This window comes from Pezoporus flaviventris, unplaced genomic scaffold (assembly GCF_033815535.1).
Source record: "Pezoporus flaviventris isolate CSIRO_AGI_PZ_B2104156 unplaced genomic scaffold, CSIRO_AGI_Pfla_v1 ptg000045l, whole genome shotgun sequence".
In the NCBI taxonomy this organism is placed as follows: domain Eukaryota; kingdom Metazoa; phylum Chordata; class Aves; order Psittaciformes; family Psittacidae; genus Pezoporus; species Pezoporus flaviventris.
In genome coordinates this window covers 2,051,196-2,078,118 of record NW_026892593.1, presented here as the reverse complement: position 1 = coordinate 2,078,118, position 26,923 = coordinate 2,051,196, and the positions used below count along the sequence as shown (strand labels likewise).

At 42.5% G+C, this 26,923-nt stretch overlaps 1 protein-coding gene across 2 annotated transcripts; it reads right to left on the bottom strand.

Moving 5' to 3' along the window:
• Positions 1–542: 542 nt before the first annotated feature.
• Positions 543–26,747, bottom strand: PROSER2 (proline and serine rich 2). 2 transcript variants are annotated; one of them, XM_061467227.1, is made up of 4 exons: positions 26,670–26,747; positions 16,831–17,046; positions 5,097–5,352; positions 543–4,247 (listed from the first exon to the last, which is right to left on the bottom strand). In XM_061467227.1, exons 2-4 carry the CDS (start codon positions 17,014–17,016, stop codon positions 3,256–3,258), a joined length of 1,434 nt encoding a protein of 477 aa, XP_061323211.1. In that variant the 5' UTR covers positions 17,017–17,046; positions 26,670–26,747; the 3' UTR covers positions 543–3,255. The 2 variants fall into 2 exon arrangements, with proteins under 2 accessions (XP_061323211.1, XP_061323212.1); XM_061467228.1 differs by having other exon boundaries at positions 5,100–5,352.
• Positions 26,748–26,923: the final 176 nt, after the last annotated feature.

Here is a 26,923-nt window from a genome sequence, read left to right as displayed (position 1 = left end):
GCAAGTGTCCAAACAAAAGACAGAAAGGCAGCAAACACACATACACACTCAGCAGAGATGGGCAAGAATATCCTCTAATGGGGAACTTCATCCTGTGCAACAAGAAAGAATTCTACCCTCAGGAGGATTAACACTCGCTTAAGGTAACACCCATAAGAACACAAAGGTGGGTTACATCTTTCACATATACAATATTCCTTTTGGAAAAGTAACTTTATCATTGCAAAACACTGGCGGGGGTGGGATTTTTGTCTACTTCAGACACTGTTCAGGATGAACTTGATGCCTGCAAGGACCCTGATCAGTTCTTGGAAGTCCAGCAGTGAGAATACACACCTCTGGAAGACATAGTCCTACCTCTTGTTTTGTTCCCCTTCCTCCTCATTCACACGTGTGACATTCACACACATCCACTGTTGCAAAAAGAAAAGTTATTCAATTGCTATCAGCCACTAAAACAGGTCACTTCCCTCCTGCAAGAAAGCTGCATCCTGCTACATGACACAGAATAAAAATGCCACCTCCCATCAGTCATGGCTTCATTGGTTTTATCCCAGTTTAATAGATGATTTATCAGATTTGTGCAAGACAGTTACCTCTAACACAAAGGGATAAAATAAAATCACAGCAACATATACACACAAAACGAGATACACAAATTAGAGCTAAACTTATATACAGGTTATTAGCAGCTAGACTCTTAACTTCATTTAGTACATGGCTTTACTTACTACAGTTTTAGGCACAGAGAAGAATTTACCAGTAGGATATTTGCTATAATGAAGGGCTGCAATGAATACCTTGCTCCAAGTCCTTATTGGCCAGAAATGGGTTTACATAATGAAGATCTAACTCTCACTTCCCAGCGGTTGAGGACATGGCCCTGCACGAAGGATGAAAGAACATGACCCAGCTAATTCAGAGTGCATTAACTTTAGATATTAAACATCTACCTTATGTTTTTTAAAATAGGGTTATGTTACAGAGTTACTGAATAGGCCTGAATTTCAATACAATTAGTGTCAGGGTTGGTTTAGGGTTTTTCCCCCTTGTTTGCTTAGTATGGACTCTTTGCTGTAAACAAGTCAAAGAAGAGCTGGCAAGAAACAATACAGATGTGAAGACTGCTTTGTACACACTTCCCATCCGTAATGAAGAATTTGCTTTAACAGGATTTAAAAGCACAAAGGTGATGAAACATTTACATTTACTGAGCAGGTTATGTTAATAAATTATGATGCAGCAGCCACTCCATTCTAGGCTGCACTGAATTAGGTGCTTGGGTGTATTTTATGTGCTCCCTTGTCTTTCTGATTTAGGACTACAGACTCAGAGGCCAGCAAGATAAGCATGTGCTGTACTCACAGCATACAAGCAGCGGTTTTTGTTCCAGCAGCACTTCTCACATTGGATTATGCATGCACAAGCGCTCTGCCAGGCTGAGGCCACATACTTTAATTACCAATTGCTTAGGTATAGTAAGCCTGTCGCAGTGAGGAACACGATCACCTACCCAGTGAAAAGGCTGAAAAGAATAAGTACATAACAGAACCAGGCAGATACCATAACACAATTCAAAATTGAAGCAGCAAGCAGATGATTAAAATAAACCCCCCAAAACCCCTTTAACTTATGAGGCAGGTTGAGAATGACGCAGAGTTTTCCTTCACGACAGCTTCACTTACAAGTACAGCTCAGCAAGTCTGAAATGCTTTATCAGAAGAACTACAAGCTTGTTTATCACAGTTATGTCAGAGCTCCTGGCTGAAGGGTGTGCCGGTTTCTGGTATAGCCACTCCCCTCCTCTGCTCCCGGGTTTACTACTCAGCTACTCAGGAAAGAAGAGGGGCTTGCTTCAGGCTTTAGAAAGTGCAGAGAGTGAGTTTTTCCCTGTAGAAAACAGCCAGACCACTGAGAACTCTTCAACATGGAGGAAGATTACACAATTTAGAGGGTCTGAAGTTTGGCATTTGGTTTTTAAATGGCTATTCTTGATGGGTTTGGGTGTACAAAAAACAAAGGGCGTTTAAGGTGGAAGAACATCTTTACCATACAAAAAAAAAACTATCATAGCAACATACAAATCTGTTTCGGGACCATTTTAAAAGCAGTTCTACTGAACAAACACAAAATAACACCAACTTGGATCATGAGTGCTGTGCTCTTAACATACAGCTCTCCTGTAACTCCACTTAGCCTGAAAGAATTTTGGCTGTAACTTCTCTTACACATTGGCAGGGCAGAAGCAAATAAGGCTGTGAACAGAGGGTTATTAGTGCTGTCAAACTACAGGAAGATCAAATGACATGTTTTAGAAGTAACAGAACTTCCAACTACTCCCTGTAGTACAGCTACTGTTCAGAAAGTAACAGTTTCTTTATAGGAACCTGAAAAGATAGGACTTTTGACATAAGGTTCTCCATTTGGTGGTACAAAGTTAACTTGTTCCTATGGCTACTCCACTGCAAGATCATCACCAGGGTCACAGATTGTCAGGAGACTCTTTGGCCATCAGTGCGAGAACCAGTGCATGGTGCATATCCTTGAGGCTTGCTTATCTGGTGCCTTTCACTGGACATGTAGGTTGCCAGAGCGTGACCAAGAAGCAGATGGCTGGGAAGAAAGGCAGGACTTGAAGTGAAGCAGCAGAGGGATGCAGTCCCCACTCAAGAGCTCAGGCTGCTCTGTTAAGAAGGTCAAAACAGAACCGCCCTTTGTACTGCCTTGAATCAAGCGGACACAAGGAAGCAGGAGACTCCACCACTGTAGGGAAGGAAGCCAAGCCAGATAACATAGGCCACAGTCACTTCAGCTTTGACATTATCTCAAGCTCCCACAGACATACACACACGTGTGGGTGAGACAAACGGAGCGCTCTGTTTTGGTTGCAGAAAGAGCAGGAGGAGGATTCGCCATTCTGTTTGCTATGTACAACAATACTGCACTGTACACTCCATTAACACCCTGCTGTCTGCTGCAGCATTAGATACAGTTCCTCTTAGTCATAAAGAGCAAGAGATGAGTATCTCTGTAGAAAGGAGAGCTGAAACCCTCTGCTGTAGATGACTATACGTGGTGCAGGTCCTTCTGGGATAAACACAAGTAGTTATTCCACAGTGTCTAGTGCCTCTTTAGCTTGCCTGAGGCAGAGAACTTCCCCTTCCTTATTCCAAATGGATCCCAGTCCTGTTGGGACTTCTCTAGCACAAAGCCATGCCATGACTTTCCCCTGTTGCCACAACATTCCAATCTGGATTACGCAGTCTCTTTCAGCAGTCCCAGTTTCCGAAGTGCCTCTCTCCTCGCTTCTTCTGTTGAGCCACGGCCGGAAAACTTCACCGTTATTCCTTGGGATCGAAATCCTGAAGGTCGAGGCAGTGAACCCGACCTCCTCCTCATATCCAGGTTTAGACTAGGCTGCTTATAATCATTAAAGCTTTTTACTGTGTTCTGCTGTGTGCTGCTGACCTTGTTAGCAGCAAGAGCTACCTCTGGTTTGATTGTTACAGTTTTGCCCATAGGAAGGAAAGGGCTGGGCTCGCTTTTTAAGATCTCATGGATGTTTTGATATCCATTGGGAACAGCATCTGCCTGTTTGGGCTGCACATCAAGCCTCTGAGTACCTGGGGCATGGTCCACTTGGTCCTGAGCTGTCTTTCCCTTAACTAGGCCAAGTTTTGTCAGGGCCTCGTATCGTGTTTGCTCAGAGGAGAGATCCCTTAAGGATGAACTTCTGTTACGTGACAAGAAATCATTCTTCTGCAGCTTCTCCTCCAGTTCGGCCGCCAGAAGAGCTCCTCCATTGATGTTGGCCAGCACTTGAGCTCTCCGCTCCTGGACGTTAACTGCTGCTTTGGAAATAGTCTCATTGAATTCTTTGCCACTGATATTTGTTATGTTGATGTTGCTGGGAAACCGGTGCAGTTTGGGTGCAGGGGCAGGAGGGTGCTTTGGAGCCACAGAATAATCACCGTTTACTACTGGGGTTTTCTTCCTGTCTGAATTCCCTTCCTTGAGGGCACTGGGGAAGCACACCCTGTTCTCTGCCTGCTGCTCAGACATCTTCTGGGCCATGATGAGCGGAGTGGGGATGGAACGAAGCAATTTGGGATGCTGCACTGGAGGAGGGAGTGGAGGAGGAAGCGGAGGGGTTTCAGACATCAGTGGTGGTGGTACGGGAGAATGTGGGGGAAGGTCAGCAGGTACAGCTGGCTTCGGGCTCTCAGTTCTCCTGGTAGCATCCAACACTTAAAAGACAAAGCAGCAACATTAAGCCTTCACACAGAGCAGAATACAAGGCTTGCTTTCACGCAAGATCAGCAAGCATCAGTATTCCCCTCACTAAACTTTCTAACCCGAACTCAGCCCACATTGCTGGAGGAAATTCTAACTGAACTCCCAGCAATGGCATCTCATAGGCGATGCTGTAGTTCACATCGCTATATTTACAATGCAGTCACACTAGAATGTTCTTTCGGCCACTCATTCACAAAATTGTGTTTCAGTGGCTGCCTCTTCTGTCAGTTTTGCAATTCTTATTTTTAATAAACACATTACATCCCATTGGATGTACTACCTGATAAATCCACACTCCACAAACGGAGAGAGAAAACTCCAGGGTGAGGACCATGACACTATCTTGTCACAAACTTACTGTGATAGGATCATGTGCCTTTTTCACACGAAGTAACACTACAAACAATCTGCTGTCTTAAAACTCTTGGAGAAGGTCTTAAAAGGTCTTAAAGAGAAGCAGAGCATGAACACATTGATGAGCACCAGTCTGCCTTGCTGCAATGACTCTGCATAACACTCAGTTCTGTTAGACCTCAGTCACCAGGCAGGGGCTGAGATAGCAGCCCAACAACTTAATCATAGTCATGACCTCCATGAGGTGACGAAAAAGCATTATAGTAACAAGAAGAACTTCAGGAATCCTGAGTCAAATTAAAATCATGGTCCTTACTGCTCCTGATATGCAAGAGATTCATCTGGAGGTAGTAAGGAAGGTACAGAATTTCTTTAGCTGTTCTAAGGAGAATTGGAATATGTAGGGCTGGGTCAAAGGGAAAACCCACACTTTCAAGCAATACTACTACCTGGTTCTGTATCTCTGCTAGGAGGGCCTTCATGGTCACTACTCTCAGGTGTGGACTGTACTAAGTCGATGATATCTTCAGTCTCTGAATGACTGGACACAGTTTCTTCCGTTGATCGTGGAGACTGACAGTGGATGCCACTGTCACGTAGGACCGTCTCCTCCAAGTCATCTTCTAAGGCATCTATGGTTTCCTCAAAGAACATGAGGACATCCTGCTCTTCATGAGTTAAGTATTTCAGACTCTCATCATCCTATAGGGGGGAAAAGGAAAAAAGCCAGAGATTAACACCCTACAGGTAAGTACGGGTAAAAGTCCACTGATAGTAAACATAGAGCCTCTTTTCAAAGGTAGAAAAGGGCAGGATGAACAGGCAGCAGTCACATCAGAAACAGCTCCTGCTTGCTGTTTCATCCCTGCCCAAAGAGGCACTTTCTCCTGTACAATGCAGGAGGAAAAAGCAGAATATAGGAATTTACAGGGCATTAGTTTTGACTGAAGAACAGCAACTGGTATTTCATCCTTTAAAGTACCTAACTTCAGTTCAGCAAACAAGCATCCATTTGAGTTGGACTGAACATAGAAGATCATAAAAGCAGAGGGAAAACGGAACCACTAAATCTGTGTTTTTAGAAGGGTTAAGATAAGTTTATTCAGGCTCCAAAGTGGAGTAAGCTGCTTCAGTTTCTGTGTCAGGTTCAGGGACAAGGCTTGGGGAGCAGCATGGGAGGGAAAAGGTACATTTGGGGCAGTCCAGCAAATAAGCTGACTCCCTCTTTGCTCCAGACCAAATGGGACTTGCCTTCTAGAGGCAGATTTCAAAGAACTAATAATAAGGAGGAGATGGTGTCTAAAGATTTTACCTTTGAATTAGAGAAAGGAAAAACTTGGAATAAATACTGCTTTAGAATAAACACATCTTCATGAAGTGCCTTGGGCTATTTTCTCCAGCAGGAAACAATCCTGTAGACCACAGAAGTGATAAGTAACCACTTGGGTTACCCAGTCTTCATTTTCTATGAGTCACCTCTCTTGATTAACTTGATTAACACATTATCACTATGAGAAACTAGGCAGCAATGCACAAACTCTTTTCCCTCCACCTACACCCTGGGAAACACTCACTTTTCCAGAAGCTTGGAGATGACAAAGAATGATTAGGAAAGGCACTACATTAAGACAATGGATACAGGAAAGACATTTCCCAGGAGAGCTGTGTAAGTTCTGGAATGTAACTATTGTTGAGAAGTGAGGTTTTTCCCTTTTCTGGGCTGAATTTCTCTCCCACCAAGCATACAGTGGAAACTTTTGCCATCAGTAAGTTAACAAGAAGGCACCAGCAAAGCAGTACAAGACAGTTTCCCTTCTCATCTCTACTTTTCACTTCTCCAAGGGCATCTAATTGTGCATATAAGCAAGGTAACAAGGCTACTTCTCAATGGAAGATTGGGAGAGTTTAGGTAAGTCCATCAAGGTATACAGTGCAAATACCCAAGAGGTAGACATGTTCTTGCCAGGGCAGCACAACTTGCTTCAAACTCACCGTGCCTGTTCAGATCATCTTACATTAAACTGTGTGCAGCTCTACCTGTTAATTCACCTCCTTGCACAAACAAAGCTTTTATCCCCATCCTCAGCATTAAAAATAAGAACAATGTACCTCTGTAGAAAAGCAATGCCTATAGATTAACAGCTATGAAGTGCTGCATTGTACCATGTGGCAGTTAGTATCTAAGCACTCCAAACACTAGAGATGAGAAAAGAAACGCTTTAGGGCTCTTGGTTGCCTTCTGCTGTGTGGCTTGTAGAACACTTGCCCTGTATTTCATTCATTTCTTTACAGCAGACAGACACAGCCTTTCAGCCACTCTTAGTTCAGACACTTCAGGGCAGGTTTTCTTATCTGTGGCTGCAATCATGTGAACACAGCAGTCTGCAGTCACTGCTGGCAAAGTTTTCTGTTAAAGCAGAGCACTGGAGTCTTGTTGAAACCAATTCCGTGTTCCAAACCAATTCCCTGCAAGGGGTTCATGCTGCAACTACAATCCTAGAGATTCAGACTTACTGGCATCAGGGTGAATATGGGCTAATGGCTGAGAAAGACACACAGAGGTGTGGGTGTTTGTAACTTAGTCTTACCATCCACAGTGCACTGTCAGAATAAGTAATTTACTCCAGCTTGCAGCAAAACTGCTACCAAAGCTTAAGTTTTGATGCCATTTGCAATTGCCTATTTAAAGGACTAACTTCAAAGGCTGACGTATTCCTCAGCTCGCACCCACCACATGGCAGAGCTCCCTTTTCAAAGGCCAAGGAAAGTTTTACAGCTGCACTTGAAAAGTCAGACACAGACAGGCCTTTTTCTTCTCTTTTTTTTCCCTAATGGATGTTGCAATCTCCTTCCTTCCCCACCCAAATACTCATTCAGCTGCTATGTGTAGTAGGCAAGAGAATGACAGGAAAGGAGCTGTTGTTAGGTAGGCACTAGCTGGAGCTGGACAGGACTCCAAGAAGCTTTTGTTGTGGGTGAGCTCATTGCAAGAGCCCACTTCCACAGGCAAATGAAAAGAGGGGGTTGTGTTTAAGTTCATAGTGGGCAGCATATCCAGAACGTGGAGAAGTGCAGAAGTGACTGCACCACACTGTTCATTTAAAAGAACTGCTCCCACATGAGCTTAACTCCTTTGATCAAGAGCTCAGTAAAACAGTATGTGAACTGAAGCAAAGACTTTCAAAAGGCCTTTCTTCCATCCTTCTATTTCTGTATTGTAAGACACAGTGTCTTCCCACACCAGGTAAAATTTGCAGGAGGATTGGTCAGCAGAGCTCTGCCTAACTTACCATTCCTCATGGATCGTGCTGAAACAAGCAGTTTCCTGTTAGATGAAGGATCTGAAATGAGTGACCATCCCTTTGCAAATACATCTGTAGTAAAATGCATACCTAGATGTGAAAGGCCAACCTCATCTCAGTTAGCACTTCCATCTCTTTCCTCATGCAGTTTCCCTTCAAGATGACCAGTGTCACATTTCCTCAGCAAAGGACAGCAGCCCTGGAGAGTGGGCAGCCTTATGGCAGGTCACTGAACTGAGATGCAAGGCATCCAACCTGGCTACAAGCTCCCTCAGGCAAGGCATGTTGCAGTTTGTGAGACAAATGGAATTAGTCCCATTTTACACATAATAGCACAGTGAAAATAAACCTACTCAAGTTGGTCAAACCAAAGGAGCTGAGAGATGTAAAGCAAGCAGTGACTTGCTTTACCAGTGGTCTGACAACAATGGTGTATTATAAAATGCCCACTTGTATTACTTGTAATATAGTAAAGCTTTCAGAAAGATGGGAGGAATGCTATAGTTAACAGGTGCCAGTTTCAGCTCAGGTTGCCACGTCTATCTGTAATTAGCTCATTTTCCACATAGTCCAAGGACTGGCACAGTTCCTCTTCCTTCTGGGCTAGTTTTCCAGTCCAGGCCTTCTTTCTCCTTGAAGAACCTGGGTTTTACCAGAGTCTTTTTAGCTACTCGAGTTATTTGCCTCATACTTTCCACCAACTCCCTACTCTTTATACACAAGCACATCTCCCAAAACTAAATCTCACATGCGATTAACACTGCTGACTCTAATGCTACTGTAAAAAGACAGCCTGAATTTCAAACTTGAACACCGTGCTTTAGCTGAGGATTAAAAAGACTGCTTGGACAGAAGACATTTAGGATGCAAACAGCTGAAATAGCCGAGTATGCTCAGCTGGCATTAATATTTTAGATCTCTGTGCAGCCAAACATTTCCTGCTTACACCAAAAAGGAAAGAGTTTGTTACGACAGTGTTTGGTAGAAAAGAAGGAAAAAAAAAAAAAAGAAACAAGGAAAAAAGGGGGGATTAAAAAAAAACCAACAAACTGTTTCATAGAAAAGATCCCTTTCCTACCTGTTCAAAACAGGGACTTATTAGCAGAGGCCCACAGTTTTTCACCTGATCTGAAGAAATTCTTCACATTGCATCCAAACCTACTATCGTAAGCCCAGCACAGCTTTGACAGAAGCAGAACAGCAGGGAAAGCCACAAGACATCTGCAGTGGTTAAAAAAAGAAACATCATTCTTCTGATCACTGCTAGAGAACCAAGCAGAACCAATTAGCAGAATACCAGGAGAACACCAGATTCAACTGATTTGTCATCAATCACTTGACAGTGCCAAAGACTTAATAGGCACAGTTCCATGGGAGAGAAGTGAATGGATGCTTCTCAAATAAAAACATGAAGGAAGCAAACTATTCTAATATGTAGTAGAAAGAGACCAATGTAGCACCTCTTAGACCCTAGGCTAGTAACAAGGCAGGCAGTTCTTCTTGTGAAACGGGTGAAACAGAAAGCCCTGAATGCAGGAACAGGACTGGAACAGGTACAAAAGCTTCAGCACAGAAGAAAAAGGCAAGTACCTCTGATTATATTTGCAGAAAGGGGAAGCAATGGCTCATACCGCTGCATTGCTGAAGTTGGAAGAGAGTGAATTACAGGTAAGAACATGAACTACCATACAGGATCAGCACAAAAAGCCCACTTAGCTCAGTAGCCTGCCTTCAGCCACCAGTAATGCTCAGGTCAGGGGAACAGGACTGAGGGGAAGAGCAGCGCTGTCAATTGGATGGATTTATCTTCTTCTTCCCTACACCCTTCCAGTTTACAGCAATACATGGCTTAAGGACTTCCCAGTTGCATCCATATCTCTGAACTTAATAGCCCTTAATGAGCTTTTCCAGCATGAATTCATCTTATTGTTTAAGCCCATGTAAATGGCTGGCACTCAGCATTCTGTGGCAATGAGTTCCATAGCTTAATTGTGTGCTGTGTCAAAAAGTACTTCCTTTACAAGCTACTATCTGATGATTTTGATAATACCACTTCATTTGGTGAGGAAGACTATAATACTGAATGCTGTTTTCTTCAGTTTATTAACGTAATTGTACCTGTGTGCTTCCTAATAGTCAGCAAAGCATATAATCAATAGGTCCTAAGTGAGGAAACAAATCATCTAGAAGTATTTTAAAATAAACTAAAGTCATAAACTGATTAAACTATTCCTAACTTACTTTTAAAAAAGCAAGATAAAGCAATGCCAGATCTACTGAAACTCTGAAGACAGCCCCTTGATTATCAGAGTTAGGCTGATCAGCTTATAATTTCTTCTTCCCTTTAATTTCTATGTTAGAATAACGGAGAAAAATTGGGAGACATTTCAGGCAACAGCCACTAAACTCTTTTTACAAAAATCAAGTCATTTCACGCCAATCTTATTTCTCACAAGGGGGGTAGTGACTTGGCCAATAGGTATAAGCACAAGAAGTCAATTTGAAGGATTTATGACATGGCCCCCAAAAATACACTCATAGATGAATAAGGAAACTATGCCTGGATGAAGTTACTGCAAGGTATCGTTGTAACCAAGGGGCAGGGGAGAGATTGCTGGTTTTGAGAAGTATCATGATGCATCATAAACTGTATAATGAAACAAGACAAGTCCTAAACAGATTTATCCCGACGCCTCTGAACTTTTGATGCTTCACTAACAGTAGACAACTTAGTATTTGTTAATCCCCTTCTGCTGGAGCACATTGCTGCAAGAGCTAGGCAGGACAGAATGAGACCTTCCTGAGCCATACAAGTGTGCTGGTAGCCCTTAAGATGAAATTCAGCTAAAACCCACATGAATATAGAGTGATGAGAAGTGTCTTAGTGGCAACACAAGTTGTAGGTCAGTTTAAATGGTATAAAGAGGTCAAAAGAGCTCAGCTCAGGTATACAAGTGTCATTCTGGGATATATTAACCAGAGTGATGAAATAGCAGTGCATCCTCATTTGGAACACAGAGTTCAGATTCAGTCACTGAACTTTGGAAAGGATGCAGCCAAGCTGGGCAGGGTCCAGAACAAAGCAAGGAGTGCTCAGAGTGTAGCTGCACAGGAAGGCTGGGAGAATGGAGCACATTATGCTTTGAAACAGGGAAGAATGAATGGGTGGTAGGTAGATTCAGCCTGTATGTATTTTGGTATACAGGTTCACCACCCACATCATTACAACAAACCTCTACTCGCACTGAAGGCGAGGCAAGTGGAAATTTGCTTTCACGTGATAGAAACTCTAATCCAAGTATTCCTTGAAAAGTAGTGAAGTACAAAGAAACCGCCTTGGGAGTTCAAGATCACTTATCAGTGAGGGTTTCAGAGCAGAGCTGCCCACCTGCTGGAATAATCTTCATCTGCCACATCCTGCTTTGAAACAGAAGGATGCAGTTTCTGCACAGAGTAAATTGCCTTCAGGATCTATATTCTCACCAACACATTTCACAGCAAGGTCATTCCTTGCTAGGAGGCAGGCTCTTTACCCTATTTCCACACTTACAGTCCAAAGCAAGCAGTCCTCCAGCCCCAATTCCTCTCCACTGCTGGTAGGAATAATGACTCTTATTTTTGCCAAGGCATACTGCTTCCAAGTCATACTAATATCAATTTCAAGTGGTTGAAACATAGCACAGCACCCTCCACACCCTGTAAGGAATGGCTTCCACCTGCCCAAAGACAGCTGTATCCATAGAAAATAGCAAACAGTCAAAAATTCCTCTCATTTTTGTGTGTATTGTTATTTGGCAAGGTCCTTAGGCATGGTGAAAGACCTGTAGTACAGTAAAGCCTGCAGAGTATCAACATCAAGGGGAAAAACACATTAATTTATCAGAGGGGTCTCTCAGGATTTTCCCTTTACTGTACCTGAAGTGCAGCTCGGCATCACAAGACTCTGCACACTCAAATTATGACAGAAAAAGTGACAGTGGGCTAACAGACAAGATGGCCTTTCCCAGTAACTCCTAAAACTACACTGGAATCCCAGGACCTCTTCAGAGAGGCTGGGGCAAAGAGTCAGCAATATAGTGCACTTAAAAGGCAGGTCTGTTACATTTGAATTAGCTGTACTGATCCAAAAAAAAAGATAAAGGCCATAGCAACTATAATTTTTAGGCTCCAAGAAACATAACTACAAAATAACCAGGACAACCCTCAGTTAAATGGCTGAGTGTGTGAAATAAGATACTGAGCTGGTTCAGACTTCTCACAAGATACTTGCTTTTCCTGTCTACGCAACCAGTGTTCAGCATGTCACCTGAAGGTGCCTGGTAGGGACAAACCATCTTCAGTGGCTGGGTGTCAAGCCTTAGAGTCACAAAGGAAGCTTGTTTGAAGAAATAACAAACAGAATAAGCAACATCTATTAAGAATCATAGGCATCTGCCTATTTAAGCCACAAAAGAAAGAGACATTTGACCAAATTCTGGGGGTCACCATTGCCCCAAAAAGAGCGATGATGAACTCTAGTGTTAGCTGAAGATCTGTCTGAACCAAGGGCAAAAATTAAATCAATATCACCACAGCATGATCCATTGAGAACAAGAACTCACCATCTCTCAAACCTATGACTCAATAAAACCTGTTAACATACAGAAGGTATAATACTGAAATCATATCAACAGATCCAAGGCACTGATACAGCTTATTCTAAGTAGCACAGCTCACTTCAGGTACAACCACCACCTTCTGGTATGATTTCACAGGCGATACTATTGTCCTAGCATCTTATTCACACCTAGAAACTAAAGCAGTTACTCATGGCTGAGAGTAGATATACAGTACAATTACCAGAGTGAAGCACTGAAAAAGAAGGACTGGTTTTAGGAAGTTGGTCTGTGCTTATTAGTCAATGGAACAAGTCAAATTGCTTCTAAAAACACGAAGACCTAGTTTTAATCTCTGAATTAAGTGTCCCTAAATTGCTGCAACTGTATTTTACTGCAAGTTAATTCTCACACCACATATCAAGGAGTGTCATTCAAGAATGGGTTTTGGCAGTCAGAATTGCCAAGGAGAACAGAGTTGGGGTTTTTCCCTTCTCTTTGGATAGCACAACTGATTCCATGTATCAGGAAGGTACAACTGTCACATGCTTTTGCCAAGCATGTCTTTATTAAAGAAAAACCCCATTAAAGAAACTTCATTAAAAAAAAACCAACAGAATATATGTTCAAATTAACGTCTTGTAAGAGCTTTTATGGTTATAGAAGTTGGTGCAAGATTAAAATAAAGGCCAGCATTCCTCCCATCTAAAAGTAAGCTCTTGTCTTCAGCTGCTGCGATAGATTTGGCAGCTTAAATCCAGACCCAAACATCTATCATTTATATGGAAAATTCTACTGCAATGAAGACAGGACATCAGCACCTTGCTTTCCATTTAAAAATAAATACATTTGGCTTTAAGGACTGCAATTATCAACGATTAACTAAAAGCACCCCTGTGCAGGTAAGAAGCTGAGACGTGCCAAAATTAAACTGAACTGACAACAGCTGACTGGTAGGAATCACTCGCATGGAATTTTAAAACCTTTTTGGCACATGGCAATTCACGTCCATCATCCCTAAACTGACAACCAGTTCCACAGCAAGCAATGCCAGCGCAGACACAGAGTATGCAAGGACAGCCAACAGTCAGCCAAACCAGCTCTAAGCAGCCAGCTTAGTCTAAAGCTCATCCAAGTGTTTGTCTCTATTATCACATCCTAGGTTTGAATTCCACAGATGCAATACAAAGGTTATATTTAGTGACTAATGTAGTTTGACACCAAGAAGCTTAAGCGGCTCTTTTTTTGTAATCAAGTAGGAAGAAACCTACAGCAGTACAGGCCTGCTATAAAAACCACACTGCTATACTTCTCTCATTTGCATGGTCATTAAAAATACCAAAATAAATTAAAATTATAAATTAAATTTAATTCTAAATTAGAATTATAAATTAGACTTAACTCTGACCTTCCTTCCTGTGTCTCTAGGTGCACCAACACAGAAAAGTGATACATTAAGAGGAAGGTAAGTCTGCAATTACTTCCATTTCCAACTTGCATGTCTGAAAATCTGCCCCTTCCTTTCTCAGAATTGGTCCAATATGAGATTATTTGTCTACAGTTATCTATCCCTGCCTTCTCATTAAGCCAAAGCTGCTGCATCTTCTGAGCTTTTACAGCAAAACTACTGAAACAGGAAGTTAAGGTCTCCAGGAGCATGTTCCAGCAACGAGCTTTTCCTCTTACAAATCCCCCAATCCCCATGTGAGCTATAAACCCCATGCTTCTAATAGACAATTACATAAGGATATAGAAAATATTTGAAGAATACTGCTTTTTATCCTGAGGATTTCTAAAGCCTGTTTCAGTACTGAACAGACAAAAGCTATCAGGCATAGGAACAATCCTTCCATCAGAACACAAAAAGGAAAGATGTGAGCAGCACTGAAGACTTGACTACTATTTACTCAATCACAATTGACAGTTTCCTTCACACTCAGTTCAAACCCAGTCTCAAATTCAAACTGAAATTACGCTTTTCTTGAAAAGCATTTCCATTCCCTAACCTGTTATTCCATGCCTGCTAGCTGTCAGCCGTATCAGTCTAGAACGTGCCAGAAGAACAGTCATGGAAGGGAATCTGTGGCACCAGAATTAAAATCATTGGTACATGCTTCGCTTTCTTCATGCATGTCGTGGTTTAAACCCAGTCAGGTAACTCGTTCACTCACTCCCCCCCTTCTTTCCCTCCCCCTGCTCTCGGAGGGACGGAGAGGAGAATCGAAAAGAATGCAACTCCCACGGGTTGAGATAAGAACAGTTTAGTAACTAAGGTATAACACAAATCACTACTGCTACCACCAATGATAATAATGATAAGGGAAATAACAAGGGAAGAGAATACAACACCTCAGCACCAGCCAACCGATAACTCGCCCCCCAAGCCCGACCAAGCTCTGACCGATACCTCCTCCAACCCTGCAGTCTCCCAGCCCTTCCGGCTAACTCCCAGTTACATCCTGGGCATGACGTGCTGTGGTATGGAATAGCTCTTTGGTCAGTTTGGGTCAGGTGTCCTGTCTCTGCTTCCTCCCGGCTTCCCCTCCTCCCTGGCAGAGCATGAGGCTCACAAAGTCCTTGGCCAAACCAAAACATCTCTATCAGCTCTGTTCCCGAGCTGAAAGTCAAAACACTGCACTGCACCAGCTACCAAGGAGGAGAAACATGACTGCTACTGCTGAACCCAGGACAATGCATAAACTCAAACAAGACAAACTAAAGGCTTCTGGAACTTCTTTTGCTGATGCATAGGTCTGATGGGAATTGCCTAAACCTGAAGCCAGCTTTTACTCCATCTATAAATTACAACATTACAGAGCAGGAAGGGATTCCAATTCTAGCTGATGCATCATCATCTGGGTTATCACATGATGTTATCCTACTTAGACTAAGGGCATCTGTCATTTTATGACACAGCAGACTCAAGGTGAGGCTGGACAAACACACTGATTTATACATAGCCTCATTACTTAACAATGATTCTCTCAGATGGCCAGTCTCACACCTGCTACTGCAGCTAAGAATAAACCACATGAAAACATGATTTGATAACCTGGAAAAATGGAGTCAGAGTAATGCATACAATTAACTTATAATTCTGCATCAAATGAAGGTGTAATTCTTTAACTAAGTGTAACTCCCATTGTAATTCTCTAAGATCCAAACAGTTTTCATACAATGAACATCATGCTCTAAATACCTAAGCCCAAATGGAACACTTGGTTATGCTCCTGGGCTCCCCCACAACGTTTTTCTAGCACAGATCAGAAGCAGTTAAGGGACTACATTTAGTAATACTCGTTTTGTGTTTTAACTAGCAGCACAAGCTGAAGGATACAAGCACAGTATTAAGAGATGTATTTGCATTAGAAACAACAAAAAAGGAGTATCTTTAGAATTACTCCTAGTTACCAAAAAGCTCATGAAGTAGCACAAAACCATTGAGGTATATAGATAAATACAGGTACCAACTTGCTAACTTATTTTTACCACTTATTCTTTCACAGAAAAATTCACTCCAAGGAAGCTAGCAGGGAGGACAAAGACATGAAAAGCCTAATTCTGCATTAAGAGGACGCAAGTTTACCAGATTCCTCAATTAAAAATGGATGTTTATCAAATGGTTGCAATGATAAAAACCATATGCAAGGAACCATAGCTGCTTTCTAGGCTTAGCCTGTCACAGTACAAACAGTACTGTTGGGTTCATTGCCTGAATCATCCTGATCATTCAAAAAAATGCAGCAGTGCATCCCACTCCCTCAATTACTCACATACTATTTAAATGGCCACACACTCATGTTCACTAATGTGAAGACACCTTTGTTTATGGTGACGTACTTGTTACTCACCTAATTACATGAAGGTGGAATAAGCTGAGACTGTCATTCAGTAGTGTCAACAAAAAGCTTAAGCATGAAACACTATCCTTAAGTTCCTTTACAAGCTACTTAAAGTGAGGGCAGATGTATCGGTGGTGGGTGGACCAAGCAGCCCAATGTAATGTGTGCTCCTTACCACCATCTCTGGTTCTCTGGGAGGAATGGTCAGAGAGAAGCACTCTGCAAGCTCTGACACAATCAGATCAGAATAACAAGCTGTTGTACCCAAACCAGGATAGTCTTTTCTGTCCTTTCAGTTTGCTAATAACTAAGACCACAAGCAACCATTTAGAACCAGAAATAGCAAAAATCAATGCTTAAATAACACAAATAATCCTGTAATGTAAACAAAGCTACTAATGTAATTTATATCACTCAGCATAAGGCTCATTAAACACTTACCAAGGCAAGATTTCTGCCCTTAGCTTGGCTGCCACGATTCTCCACACTGCCACCCCTCTCCATGCTCCCACGTGCATGCTTTGGAGAGCTTTCAGATGCCATTTCAGGAGAATCAGAGAGGAGATTTCCAGGCATCACACTCTCTTCATGTATTGATCCCGATGCAGCACAGAATGCCATCAGCATATTATGTAGGGCTGCTAGCTTTATTCATTTCTGAAAACAGAAAAATGAAAACAGTGTTACATTTAAATCTGGTTTTAAAGTATTTGAAAAGGAATGGAAAATAAATAATGAAAAGAGATCCCACACAAGTTAATATCTTTGTGTTCTGAAGCACACCTACCACCTATGGGCACCTTTTAGAAGAACTGGTCTTATTCTAGAAGGTGTCTTTAAAAATCCAGCATAGCAAGGTTCTGTACCCCATCTCATGTGGTTCCAAACCAGACGTCTCTCAGTTACAAGCGTGGACCACACATATATACCCATCCTACAAATTGGGTTTGTGTTTTCCATTAAGACACATCATTAAGAGTAATAAAATCCCATCAGCTGAGATACCAACTGACCCAGTTCAAATGTCTTCATCTTTTATTAGCTTTTTTGACAAGTACTCTATTTATTTGATCACATGAGGGAAATAGAATCCAGTCCATTTCCTAACACTGCTGTAGTTAACTTGTGTGTTGCTGAAGCAGCTCTATGCCAACTGCTTCTGGTAAAAGATCCACAAACAGAACTTGGTGTCATTTTTGCATCATCACGTTACACAGCAAAATTGCATTTTAAGGCTACAGAGCCTTTATTTCACTCAGCCATGAAGAAACAGTGCTTGTACATTTGGAAGATCCTTAATGGAAGAGACGCGCACCAGTGCTTACTGGAGCAAAAGCTCCCAGTTCAAGGTATCCTAGTGCTCAGTTCTGCAGTACCTTTCTGAATTGTCATCTCCCAAAACACTCTGGCAGAATTCCTTGCTTCATTCTCGAAGTATCACAAAGACAAAAGTCACCCTTTGCACTAACAGCACAAACATGGAGTGGGTAAAAAGTAGGACCTAGTTACTTTCTCTTTTCCATACATTAAGACTTCCCTTGCAACAAGAAATTGCCTGGTTCTTTAACAGTCCATCTTTTTCACTCACCCTGCCTGTGACCAGGAAGCAGCAGCTGTTTCTGAAGTACCATGTTATATGCAACCAGCTGGGAAGTGGATACCATTACCTTGACACTGTCCAAATGAAATGAGATGGTCCTGCTTCCCAAGTGCTTCTCCCTTTATTAGGGTTCAAGAGGTGACATGAGAAGCAAAGTCAAGTCTGCATTTCCAATTCAATCGGATTACTTCTCCTTCCTCCCTACCTGTCAGCTGAGGGCTGAGAAACCAGAGCCTCCTGGTAAGCTGATTAGTGTTTCATAGCAGAGAGATAACATCTGCCAATACTGAGCAACAATTCCATCCCACTGATCCTTTCCTCCTAGGAGAGGGCTATGACATTACCAGAGGTACATACAAACACTCCCTCATCTATGCCGTAGCACCAGCATGTGTCGTGTGGGAAGGCTCCCACACAATGTAGCTAAACATGGGAGCACAAACCACATAAACAGAGCGCTGGACTGCCACAATAAAAGCATCTGATAGCTTTTCTGTTAAACATTAGATCTAATGATTACAATTTAGCCTTCCCTTTACATAAAAAGAACATTCTTCTTTCTTCTATTAATAACATTAATAATAGATAAAATCCATCTTCAGGATAACAGTCTTTAAGTGATGCCACAGGGGTAGAAACATACTGTTGGTCCTGGTTTTCAGAATCCCAAGCCAGGCAGACATGAAAGCACTGCAGTAGCTGCTGTACCTCTGGTTGCCACATACAGGCTCAAACCAAGAAGCTGTGCTGCTGAAATCTACACTGGAAAAGAGCAGCCCGAATCAAAAACACATCCTGCAACCACAGCTCCATCTGCAACAAACCCCGTGGCACTGAACAGCTGCACACAAACACACACACAAGAAAACAATCATTTCTAGACTGCAACACAATCCGTGGAGATACTGATGCCTCTGTAATGCTACACACAGAAATACATAAATGTGTATTTCAGAAGGCAAAACAATCAGAGAAAAACTTAACATCTCAAACTCACAAAAAATTCCCACTGATTTTGGATTTCATCCCATGACTTAAGGCGATGTTCAGATGGAAAACTATTCAAATGGTTGGACTTCATGATCTTAAAGGTCTTTTTCAACCTAGTTGATTCTATGATGCTATGAGAACAAGTATTTTTCTAAGGAGGGACCAGCAAAAGGCAAGTACTGACATCCAACATAACATATGTATTACTACTCGTCAGGCCTTTTAAACTGCAGCACCAGTTTTTATCCAGCTGCCCCCAATACAAACTGAGCATGCCATGTTTGGTCAGTCCCTCAGGGATTATTACAGACCACTACCAGATCTTCAGACTTAAACTCAAAACTGTTCATGAACATTTTATAGACTATGAGAGGTCATAGCTCCAGATAACAACAGATATCATAGGCAAGACCCACATTTAAAGACTAACCAAATTAAGATGTTAATCCAAGCCATCAAGAAACCAAACAATGACCCAAACTTTGATGGGGAAGAATGTATTTAAGAGTACTGTTCTGCGTTCTCCAACAGCAGAACCAGGTCTAAGCTACCTGCTCCCAGGACAGCAGGAACACACAGATTTGGTAGCAGTAAATACTAAACCCACAAGTTCTAAACAACAAATAACTCTGCTTCCAACAGGCTCCTGTTACTCATTTTGGAGCTCAAGCTCAGATGTTACACAAATCTCCTGAACAACAAGTAAAGGCAGCGAGTGCCACTGGTTAAGAAAAGCCACCCACACAGGATCAAGTAGCAAGCATTACCACACTGGTTCCACTTTTGAGTTGTAAGCTGTGGCTTCTTTGGAAGTTTTATTCATTTCAGAAAGGCCTGTGAGCCTGTAGAAAGGGCATGGGGGGAAATCTTTTTGCCTTCTCTCCGTCACATAATCTTTAACACTTCAAGGAGCACATTGATAAGATCATAACCCATTCATATATATTATTTCTCTCATTTTCTGTGTTTTTGATGCTTTAAGTGAGAAACTCTATACAGCACCTGGTGCAGCTACAGCTGATGTGAGGCTACTCTGCATTGCTGCAATACATACACAGCACACTTTACAGACAAATCCCCCTCCTATGCATGGCTATCACAGAAGTCCCTTCACCCTTTTGATGTCCCCTCTATTAAGTGAATGACTGTGGATCTAAGATAGAAATAACAAAAAAAATGTAATGAATTTCAAGATGACCCCACTGCCTGTTTCAGTGGGATTATCTAGGCAACAAGCAAGGGTTCAAACACAAGGTACCCATCCTCAGAGAGAGCAAGAACAGCAAGATGACAGGTGGCTGCTCCTGCTGAGCTTCAGAGATGCATTACATATGAAAGCTGCTCACAACAGGATTACTTGCTTGGTCTATTCAATGCATTAGGGGAGGTTTTGCCTGGTTTAAGGGAAGTATGCCTGTACCATCAGGGATTAATGCAATAAAAAATTCAGATTGCAATACAGGAGTGCAGAAGTGACAGAAGCAGTACTATTTGGAGAGAAGATCACAAATATTAAAGCAAAAAGGCATCTTAAGGCAGCTGTGATTCTATCAGCTGAAATTATCTCGGTTACACTAGAGCTAGCCTTATGAGATATATAAAGCAGTGCAATTCACGTATCATGCATAGCTGTCAGAGGGCAGGAGGAAGAAACCGAAGTTAACATTGAACTTTACCTCCAAAGATTTAATTTTGCTTTGGCAGAGGCACATAATTCAGAGAGACTATATTAAGTTGCCATTGAGATAAGCCTATCCTTTTAAAAGGGCTATTTTTGCTGACTAAGATCACCTCTTCACTGAAGTTCAACGTTAGCATTTACAAGGGACTGTTTCTGTAGCAGCAGGAAAAATTGTTTAACAATCCTATTTGAGGACAAGCTTAGTAAGCAAAAAAAAAAAAAAAAAAAAAAAAAAAATCAATCCCATGAAAATGGAAGGTATTTAGAGGCTAAAGTCAAGGGTTCCATAAGCCAGGAGCCAAAAGCCAGCCAGCCAACAGCATCATGCCATTTACTGCACAATACATTTAAGGTAAGCAGAGCTGACAATTTTTAGATAGTTATCATACATTTTTAAAGGGGCACAATATCAGTCTCTCCCTCCTTTCTCCATACATAGAGTTTCCAGATTGCTCTTTACATGAAAGACTTCTTAAGCTAGATTTCTAAGCCTGGACTGTTCTCTGAGCATCATTACACACGCTTTTCCTGTTCTCGAACAGCTTTATCTTAGTGCTACAACTGAAACAGAAGAACTGGTCAGTGAACTTCCATGTTTAATCTCAAAGTATCTGTACACAGTCAGCTGTATACAGATATACCAACGCACACAGTCAGCTCTGTGTACATCATCAGCTGTCTTGCATTCCATGGCAGTGCTTGAGTTTGGAGAGTTGAACATCTGGAAAAACACAACTGGAAGTACTCTGAGATCACTGAAGTATTCCATGGAATAGGTTTTGTAAAGATGATATAGGGGCAGATGAGAGACCTCCATCTGCATTAGCCTCTGACAGCAGCAGATGCTGAGAGAAGAGTTTGTAAAACAAGACAAGCAGAGAGTAGGAATTCATTCACATTCTCCATTAGCCTCTGACAGTTAGCAGCAGATGCTGAGAGAAGAGTCTGTAAAACAAGACAAGCAGAGAGTAGGAATCCATTCACATTCCTGCACGTTGTGGTCAGGAGAGCACAGGGCTTCCCAAAAGAGGCCAGGTATTTGTGTCTAATAACCTGACGAATTTTTCCTTATATTAAGTGCTCTTGCAACATGCCTTGGAACCTGCTGTACAAGATTACAGCTAAACTAAAACCTACTGTCCTATGACACACATCTTCACTGAGCCATTGCTGCTACAAGCTCCTCAAAACTAACTGTTCCAGTGTGGTGGATGTATTTCCTCCTTATGAACAGAGCTATCAGCAACTTTATTCTTCTTTTCTTCTTCGGTGTATTAAATGAGGAGTAAATCCTTGTGGTTTAGAGGTAACCCATGTCTAACTCTTGTGATATCTAATAAAATTTAAGCTTTCTGGTAGAATAATAGGCTAAGTGACAGTACTGCCTACAAAGGACAAACCTGTGCCAGGGCCTCACCTCCCTCACAGGGAAGAACTTCTTCGTTATATCTAATCTAAGTCTTCCCTCTTTCAGTTTAAAGCCATTCTACCTTGGCCTAACTCTACATGCCCTTGTAAAAAGGCCCTCTCCAGATTTAGGCCCCCTTTAAGTACTGGAAAGAGTCAAAACAAAATTGACGTAACAGATGACAACCCCTGATTTTCTGGAACCAAGATAAACCAAAACTGGCCAACATAGTTAAATTCTGACTTTTCTCCATATCATAATTGTAGATGGTTATGATGTGCTAACGCATTTTATTTTGATCCACATTCCTTATCTGCTCATGAACAATCCTGTCTGTCTGAAACAGTTGTGGCTATTTAGGATCCAGTAACCAGGAAACAGTCCTGCCCTTGTTTAGAGAGGGACTGTCCCAATAGTACATCCAGACAAACACAAATAGTGACCACTAAAAAGAAAAAAGAACAAAAATAGAAACCCCACTCCCCCAGTCTATGACGGTATCATCCTCTGAACAAGAACCAGGCCAACAGCATCTTTACAGACACTTTCTTGGGCATCAGTTCTGGTCGAGATTCTCAGAAGAGTTAATGAAATCTGAACAATGTTTAGCAAAGTGGGAACTTAGGCTACCACTCTACTGTGAGAATACCCCAGGACAGACGTGCAACTACAATCAAAGTAACTGGAGTGCTGGCAACCACACAAGACTCTCATAATTCAAGGGAATTTAACGCAAAGAACTCCAATATTTTGGTTTAAACTTACTGGTTTCTGTGGTGCATTTGTGACAATTCAAACTTTCCCCTACAGGCTACAAAATCTGTTAGTTTTAAAACTCAGAGGACTGAGACAATCTTTGTTGTAAGTATAGAAGCTGGAGCCTCAAGAAACACACTGAATATCATTCAAACAACTAGCACTAGAATTTGTGAGAGCTGCCAACAGTGAAATAATTAATCCTGTGTACATAAGTTTTTAAAAGAACTAGATGGGCAAGGCACCAATTCAGTAAAAAAAAAATCCAGCTGACTTCGCTACAACATTTCATCACACGCTTAAATGGTTTGGTGAATTGGATCTCAAATTATATGTAGCAACCACTTAAAAAGAATGGAAACAATCACAAACCAACGTTTCATCACCTAAGTAATAAATCAGTTATTACCCTGAAATCTCCAAATCATGCTTTGCTCAGAAACAATGCCTAAGGTCACGCCTTTGACCATGTTAATCCATGCCTCAAGATAGCAGAAAAAGAGGGTTCAATACTGTGCTTCCTTCTTAACTGGTCTGTCTGGGTTTTCTAGAACAGCTTCTTTTAGGTTTTTTTTTTGGAGACCCTATACTTCAGAAATTTTATTGCCTACTGAAAACAACCAAGGCAACACAAGACAAGAGCCTAGATCTTTGTTACCTCATCATCCTCTCTGAAGTGTTTCGGAAATACTGCTTACAGTGGAATACTAATGCAGGATTTGATGATGCTAAGTACACTGGTCCACTCTCTAGAAACAATTTATCTAGGAAAAAAAAAAATGGTGAGGCATATTCTCATGCATCTTTGCCTTATCCCTTGGAAGGAAACTCTGCTCCCAGTTCATTACATCAATCACAGCTTCAGCTGAAGCCCGCTGCCTAAAGCAAAGGCCAGTGGCAAAGGTTCATATCCAACACGGGTAGTTTAATCCACAGAGAAAGCCTGACGTGCTCACATTCCCCAAGCATTGACATCGACAAAATCCCTCCCTGCCCCAACTGAAAATAAAACCAAAGCAGGTGACAAGTAGTTACTTTTCTTTAGATTAAGATCTTACCCAAGGACAAATATAAGGCTTTCACTGGTTCTCTCCAGTTGAGATTTGATGGCCAGCATCTGCTTAGTGGTAAAGCTACCTATGATACCCAGCGCTGTCTAGGCCAGTATCACAGCATCATACAATGCAGCATCATACAATCACATCCACATTTAGACACATCCAGCTGATGGCTGATTTCTCCTTTGATTTCAGATGCCCTTATGCAAATTTCAACAAAGTGAAGTGTCCAATTCTTTTAAAGTCACATCTTTTTGCACCTCCCCTGTTAACATCAGGGTGGTGCTATTTGTGACAGCCAACACTTCAGCAACATGAAATGCACATAAACAGTTTCAGGCACAGACTCCTCTGTAATTAGTCAACTTCTGTCTTGTTAGAGGTGTAGCATCACTGGGGTTTAGGGTTTCATTATGCAAGTACTGCCACAGTCACAGCAAAGGTGAACTAAATCTTGTTTTACAAAGTATTTAAGACAGCAACACGATTTTCAGCTCTGGCACGGCTGTGTCACAGTCTCACAGCTGGATGTTAGGCTACTTTCCAATGTTTCTTCTTGTGACTGCTATGCTGGTAGAGGGAGGAGGGCAGCAGACATCCAGAGCACAAAGCAGAGGTGTTTACTTTAAAAAGCAGCTTATTTAATGCTCATTTCATTCCTATGTGAGTACATAAAGGTCTGCCTGCCCAAAGCAAACAGAGCTGAGAACAGCACTGGCAGAAAACAGCAGTTAAGTTTCACCCTGGACCTTCCTTGGTACAGGGATAATCAATACACACCCACTCGAAAAGGATCTCTTCAAGCAGTTGGTTACACTGGAAATTAAATACCCTTGCTTTCATTTATTAAAAAAAAAAAAAAAAAAGAGAAGAGGGAGGCCTTGGTAATGTGTTTGACACAGCCTGCCTGGCTGGCTCTGAAAGCCACATTCATCTCCTCATGCTCCAGTATTTCAGAAGGTCATTCAGCCTGAGCCTTGTCAACTGCTCAGGAGCCGAGTTGTTCCAGTTACTATATCCAATCAACAAGCCCCTCTGCCAACATTCTTGGTTAATATTTCTCTCAGAGTCATGCCTAGAAAAAGCAGTTACAACCAACAGGAGGAGAAGAGGTTTACTATTGACAAAAGAGATGCAATATAGAATCTCTCTGTTCCTTCCCAATGTTGGTCATTGTTTGTATTTCCAGGCATAAAAAATTCATTTTATTCACTCACTCTCTGTTATAAAAACCCCAAACAAATCCTTGATAAGAAAGACACAGCTGGAAAAATGTATTTAACTTCTGAGAAATAATGACTATCTTCAATTTTTGGAGATGCCAGTGAGTAACTTCTTTTTTCCTGTTTAAATGCCAGCTCCCCCCTTATACAGCAGTAATTACTGCAAAGAAAGCAAAAAAGCCACAACCACTATTCTTCCTAGTAGTACCTGTACAAATTAGTCCATCTGCAACACTCCATTAGTCAAGGATCTGCAGAAAAGTCTTAAAATAAAAACTCTTTATTAGCCTAAGCTAGAAATTGTGAAAGCTTTTAAGACTAAGACTTACACTTTAGGGTTTAGAAAGAAGCGTTTCCTCCTGTGCCCTTCATAAAAGGAACAGGAGAGGAAATAATTGTTACTTACACTTCTGAAGCTTGTTATAGCTTAAAAGCCTTGCAAAGTTTTCAGAACAGAGACAACATCCTGCAAATTTCTTTCCTTTCACCTGCATCCCTGTTCCCACAGGAATCATCTCCTGCTACGCCCATGCACAGGACCAAGAGCTCCAGAGCTCCGTGTTCAGCTCCTCTCGGTGCCACACTAAAGCATAAACTACTCAGGAAACATGCCACTGAGATCCTGCATTACTGAAAATCCCAGGGGTGCTTTTAAGGCTGTGGTTTCTCTCTCACACACTAAACCTAGCCTGAACTACCTAGGATTATGATCTTAATAACAACCAGCCATCTCACACATACCATCACCAGATGGAAAAGGCACCTGATAGAAGGTAGGGAAAAGAAGTGTTTTGAACTAAGATCTGCTGGTGTTTAAGCCAACGTTTTTTCTAATGGCAACATTCAACTGCAGACAGTCAGAAAACAATGAGGAGGAGTAAGGCAGCTCTTTCCCATCACCCTTAGTCACTCAGTCACAGCATACATCCAAAGTTTAACAATGTACGGCTACGAAACCTTTCCTTCTCTAAGTTGCCAGTTAAGACACGCAAATTGCTTTCAGACAGGATATGATGGGGAAGAACAAGAAATACAAGGGGAACAGAAGAAAAATAACCCTTCGCATAGCTTAGTACCATGAAACTACGCTTCGCCCGCAACGGGGAAGCAGTTAGTTACTAACTAGCAGCCTTTCTCCTCTCCGGTACCAGCCGCTCTCCGCGCTGGCAGAGCTGCGGGAAGCAGGTCCCAGCCCGCAGCCCCAACCCGGGAGAGCAGCGGGCGAGAACCAACGCAGCAACACGGGGCAGCCGCCGTCCCGACCGCTGCAACCGGCGACAACGGGTGGAAATCATTAAAAACCCATTAGCGAGCAATAACTCCGCAACTGAACCGTTCCTGTCGCGGGCTGGCGAACGCGCGCAGAGCTCCGCGACCTTTCCCCGCTGGCTGAAAAAGACAGAGAAGCGCAGGAAGAAGGTCGGAGCTCATCGCCTCACTCCAGCGGCTTCACTCGCCGCCAGCTCCGGGAAGACGAACGCTGAAGCAGAGGTAAAATAGAAGCGAAGATCCCCTCAGCCCGAGCGCCGAGGCTCCGCGCAGGGCGAGGGGAGCCTGCACTCACCGGCTCCAAGGAGCAGTCCTCTCCCGGGTAAGGGGGAACAAGCCCAGCAGAAGACCGGCAGTAGGTAGGGGTCCGAGCCCCGATCAGACACGGGCTCCGCCGCAGCCACCCCGAACTCATGCGCACTGCGCCCCGCCGCCACCCACGGTGGGCGGTTAAAGCGGCGGGCGCCGCGCCACGCCGGGGCGGGGTGGCTCAGCTCTGTGAGGAGAGCGGCGGCTCGTCAGGGCTCCGCCTCGTCCGGGCGGGACGGT

What these genes read in the sequence shown, in the direction of transcription:
- PROSER2 (XM_061467227.1), bottom strand. Translation starts at nt 17,016, where the DNA reads ATGCTGATGGCATTCTGTGCTGCATCGGGATCAATACATGAAGAGAGT. An exon ending in AGGGCAGAAATCTTGCCTTG is followed by an intron (nt 5,353 to 16,830) that starts GTAAGTGTTTAA and finishes TCCCCCCTATAG; the next exon opens with GATGATGAGAGTCTGAAATA. An exon ending in CAGAGATACAGAACCAGGTA is followed by an intron (nt 4,248 to 5,096) that starts GTAGTATTGCTT and finishes TTGTCTTTTAAG; the next exon opens with TGTTGGATGCTACCAGGAGA.